This window comes from Alligator sinensis, unplaced genomic scaffold (assembly GCF_000455745.1).
Source record: "Alligator sinensis unplaced genomic scaffold, ASM45574v1 scaffold520_1, whole genome shotgun sequence".
Lineage (NCBI taxonomy): Eukaryota > Metazoa > Chordata > Crocodylia > Alligatoridae > Alligator > Alligator sinensis.
Window position 1 is genome coordinate 2,389,519 of NW_005842064.1, and position 4,787 is coordinate 2,394,305.

General features: G+C 51.1%; 1 protein-coding gene across 1 annotated transcript in view; it reads right to left on the reverse strand.

The window, feature by feature from the left end:
• The window catches only part of COL1A1 (collagen type I alpha 1 chain), a 27,842-nt gene that overhangs the window by 9,719 nt on the left and 13,336 nt on the right, over positions 1–4,787 (reverse strand). Inside the window, exons 29-37 of the mRNA XM_006023325.3 lie at positions 4,712–4,765; positions 3,810–3,854; positions 3,599–3,697; positions 2,983–3,090; positions 1,899–2,006; positions 1,398–1,451; positions 1,227–1,280; positions 672–779; positions 530–583 (exon numbers count right to left, since the gene is read on the reverse strand). Of these exons, the coding sequence (XP_006023387.1) occupies positions 530–583; positions 672–779; positions 1,227–1,280; positions 1,398–1,451; positions 1,899–2,006; positions 2,983–3,090; positions 3,599–3,697; positions 3,810–3,854; positions 4,712–4,765 (684 nt within the window). The remainder of the gene's footprint in view (positions 1–529; positions 584–671; positions 780–1,226; positions 1,281–1,397; positions 1,452–1,898; positions 2,007–2,982; positions 3,091–3,598; positions 3,698–3,809; positions 3,855–4,711; positions 4,766–4,787) is intronic.

Below are 4,787 nucleotides of genomic sequence, written 5' to 3' on the forward strand. Positions count from 1 at the left end.
AATATTTTAAGACCCGGGGGGGGGGTTTTTTTAATTTTTTTGGGGGGGGGGGGGGGTGTTTTTTTGGTTTGTTTTTTTTTTTTGCATTTTGCAAAAGCAGACTCTCTTTTGTCCGAAGGCCAAAAAAAATACACCAACAAGTACTCTGAGCCTTAAAAATTGTCTCTTTTGTAAAGACTTAGGTTGGAAAGCAGGTCCCTTCAAAGGGCAGCTTCAAAAGGCAGGTTCCCACCACATAAACCAATGTCACCCCATAGTCAATTTTTTGTGAGGGAAGCAAAATCCAAAAGGAAACAAAAATTGTCTACTGCAGAATGCAAAGAGCCCAGACAGGAGCTCTTGGCTATTTCCTAGTGCAAGGTAATGGATGACTTGCAACAGACTTGTGGGCTTCCCCCAAAGACTTGTCCCTATAGCAATAAGGTGCATGGCCATGACTGGGAAGAGGATGGAGCCACACTGTAAATATCAACCCCTTTCTGTATCTGTGGCACACAAAACTGTGCTTAACGGTGGAGGAAATACTCACAGGGGGTCCAGCACTACCACGAGCACCTTTGGGTCCAGGAGCACCAACAGCGCCCTGAAAAACAGGAATAAGCATGAAGTCAGAGGCTACAATGGAGTTTTGGCTGAACTGGGAGACACCTGGGAACTGGAGCATTACTTACAGAAGGTCCAGGAGCACCAGTGGGTCCAGCAGGGCCTGGAGGACCAGCATCACCTTTAGCACCAGCATCACCAGATTCACCTTTAGCACCAGGTTGTCCATCAGCACCCTGTGGGGGAGAGCAAAACAGAGGGTGAGCAGCAGTGTCTGAGTGTACTGTTTCAGAAACAGTACACTGTGGTGAGGGAGGTGGAGGGAATGGCCCTTCATGGAGCAGTCAGGTGTCAGGACTAGAAGCAGCACGATGCTCCCTCCCTGGGGAAAGCCTAGTCAAGTCCAGATGGGAGTCTTTCTCATGCAGTGGCAGGACACTACCTGGTAACTTCACAGGCATGGGATGGGCCCCATCTCCATAGCCATGTGTAACACACCCAGTACTGCAGTGTCTGGACAACACATGCTGGGCAGCTTTGTTCCCACCCCACACATTTGGGAAACAAAGGGTTTTGCCCACCACTTATTGAGTACCCTCCTCCAGCAGGAGCTCAGGGTGAGGAAAGGAACTACTGTTCCCAGTGACTAGTAATAAGACCTGCCTTTTCCTGGACATACTTACAGGGGGACCAGCGAATCCAGCAGGGCCAGGTGGACCAGGCTCACCACGATCTCCCTAGAAGAGATGCCGAGAGAGACATGGTCAGCAATGGAAGGATGGACATCTCCCCAACTAGGTGGGGAATGGAGACAAGGATGGGTCTGAAGAGAATCCCAGAGGAAAGGTACTTACAGGGGCACCACGAGAACCAGTGGGACCAGCAGGGCCAGAAGGACCAGCTTCACCCTGAGCAAGACAAGAAAAAGGATGAGGTTAAGGTATAAGAAAAAGTCTTTGAAGATTTGCATGGGGCAAGGCTGTGTAGGGTGGGGCTCACTTTCAAGACCTGCACAGAGAGACACATGTCATCTCCTTTCTGGACAGGATGGGCAGAAAAGCTGCCTAGGCACAGCTCTGTATGGCAAGCTGGGGGCTTATGGCATTTCATGGGGACAGTGAGGAAGACCCCACATTCTGTCCCTGTAGGGTGTAGTGTGTAGAAGGGACTGCAGGGGCCTTCTTTTCTGTCCCTTGTGAAACAAAAGCTGATCGAAGGGAAGCTGGGAACCAATGGGGCTGGCTTTTGTACAAGTACCAGGAGGAGGAGGTGCCAGATCAGGTGTCTGGGAGGTGAGCAGAGAGACTGCCCAGCTCCTTCTGTGGGGGCAGAGAAAGGAAAGGTTCAATTCTTACCTTGTCACCAGGGGCACCAGCTGGGCCAGGAGAACCAATAGGGCCAGTCAGACCTCTCACGCCATCTTTGCCAGGAGCACCATCAGTGCCTTTGGGACCAGGATCGCCCTGGAGAGAGAGAAGACAAAGCAATGTTACTTCCCATTCCAGAGCACTGAATGGGGTGGGGCCTTCAGCCAGGCTGGGTGTGTGTCTGTGAGTGTTTCTGTGTGTGTGTTTGTACACAGGCAGATCCATGCACCTCTGTGCACACTTGCACACTCGTGTGTAAACACGTCTCTGTGTGTTTGTTTCTTTGGTCCTTTGCATATCTGTTTACTACCTTCTTAGGAAACACCAGATCTTCCTGTTTCTCCACCCTAGTCCTCAGGTTGCATGTCTGCCCTGTGGTGGGTCAGTCATGCCCAAGAGATGCAGAGCATCCCCAAACCCCTTTGGCTTCAGGGTGATGCATTAATTAGTCTCCGCCTACTGGAAAGAGGAAGCACAGGCCTCAAAATGTCAATTACATTCAAGCTAGTGGGGAAGACTTCCTGCCAATATCCAGCTCATGATAAGAAGGCAAGAAGAGGGGACCTCAGTCAGATGCTGGGCAAGAGACACCCCTCTCTGGGCTAGGGCTTGAACTTGAACTTGTTTCAACATGGGCATTTGGCTCTACCACCAGAAGTGACAAAAACACCTTGAAAGGCCATGGTTGGCTTATTTTGTTTTGGTCTAAAACCACTACTGGACAAGTGCACCTTACCCTTGGAACAGCATGAAAGCCAGGCTTACCTGCTGCTCTCTTAGGAGGTAAGAGCAGGGATGGAGAGATGGAGAAGGGGTTATAGACACAAGAAATGAGTGGAAGAAGGGGAGAGAGATGGCAAAAACAAGAGAACAGAAAGAGAGGCGCAAAGAGAGAGACTGAAAGAAAGGGACAGAGAGAGAAATGGAAAATAAGAGGAGACACAAGGAAGTGGAGAAAAGAATACAGAGGAAGGGTGAGGAGAAGTCAGAGAAGGTCAAGGCAGGAGGGTCTCATGCAGGGTCCATAGGCTAAGGGCAAAGACCGAGAGATACAAGAGGGGCTGATACTCACTCTGTCACCCTTGGAACCAGGCAGACCAGCAGCACCACGCTCACCAGGCATACCCTGCAGACCGGGAGGACCTTGGCCACCAGGAGCACCGGGAGCACCAGCATCACCCTAGAGCAGATCAGAAGTGAAAGGTAAAACTGAGTTGTTTCCTTACTAGAGGTAGAGCTGCCTAACATCCCTCCCCCAGCTGTGACTCTGTGCCATTCACAGCTTGGCTCTCTGGGGCTGGGCTTCCTGTCTTAGGCAAGGTTCATTAGGCCTTCTGTGTAGTCATGCACAGCGAATGACTGTGGCCTGGTCAGAAAGGATAGGAGCCTGGTACAGCCAAGCCATGAGCACCTGCAGGGTGGGTGCTACCTCACATGGACAAGACGGAAGCCCCTTCCTGCCCTGCACCTGTTCAAGGTTGCTACTGGCTGGTTAAGACACTGACTGTCAGTTCCCTTCCAAAGCAAGATGGGTTGTATCCCATCCCAGGAGTCTCAGAATCAGTTTAGAGGCACTGATTCTTCTCCTGGCTCTCCAGGATGCAGCCATTCTGATTCTTATTTGGTGTTCTTTACCCATGAGTCAAAGCAGCACCTTTATTCAGGATGAGGAGGAGATAATGCCATACCTTAGCACCATCGTTACCGGGAGCACCATTAGCACCACGTGGACCCTGTGGACCTGGTTGACCTTGGACACCACGCTCACCAGGGAAACCTCTCTCGCCCTAGAAAAGGTGAGGAGGAGGAGAGAGGAACAAAGCCAGTTACAGCTCCATCCAGACAAATGGGAGAAAAATGAACAAGATTGCATGGAACACAGGAAGGATATCAACTTACTCTTGCACCAGCTGGACCAGGAGCACCAGCATCTCCAGGAACACCCTGTCATGGGAGAGAAAGCAAGGCATAATTAGCATCTTGAACTGGCAGGAAGGTATACAACCCAGTAGGAAAACCAAGACACGACTCTGACTGGCCTGGGGTGGAAGAGGGACTGAGCTTGAGGCCAGTTGTTCCAGGTAACTGCCACACATGAAGACCTGACCCTGCCACTAAAATTCTTTATGGTTCACAAATGGGAGTGACCAGCCGTGTTGGAGCACCCAGCTATGCACAAGCAAAGCCAGGATATGGCCTCCCCAACAGAAGCCACTCCAGCTGTTAAACAAAGAACTTTTGCTCATAGCTGAAGGGTCATCCTCCAAGCAGGGAATGTACTCATCTCCTTGGATTGAAAAAAAAGGGGTCCTGAGTGGCCCAATTCAGGCCTGGATCCTAATGATAAGCCCTCATCTCCACAGTGTATAGGAATATAGATCTATGGTCTAGGCCCAGCTCCAGCCAAAAGGTATGTCAGGGAAAATGGGTGGAGTGCCCTGGACACCTGGAATGTGCTATCCTGGTCTTGCCCCCTGAGAGAAGCTGTTGGGGGAATATAGAAGCCACTCTCCCAGTTAATTTGTAAAGAGGGATGCTCTGGAAACAGAGCCAGGTCTGGAGGAACATCTCCACTTGGGGTAGGAACAGATCAGGAATAGATCTAATGCCACGAGAGGCCCTGAGGGAAGCTCTCTCAATCAATGGGCACCAGTTCTAAATCATAGGAGGAGCCAGGCCCAAGAGTGGAGCTAAGGAAGGGCGATGAAGCAAGCTGTGTGCCTGGCATAGGGGTCTAGCCTTTGCTGATGACCCAAAGCTGGGCTACTCTGCTTGTGCATGGCTTGTGGGTGGGTGTTTACCTGTTCACCAGGCTTGCCAGATTCACCAGATGGGCCAGCAGGACCGGGCAGACCCTGGGAAGGGAAAAGGGAAAGA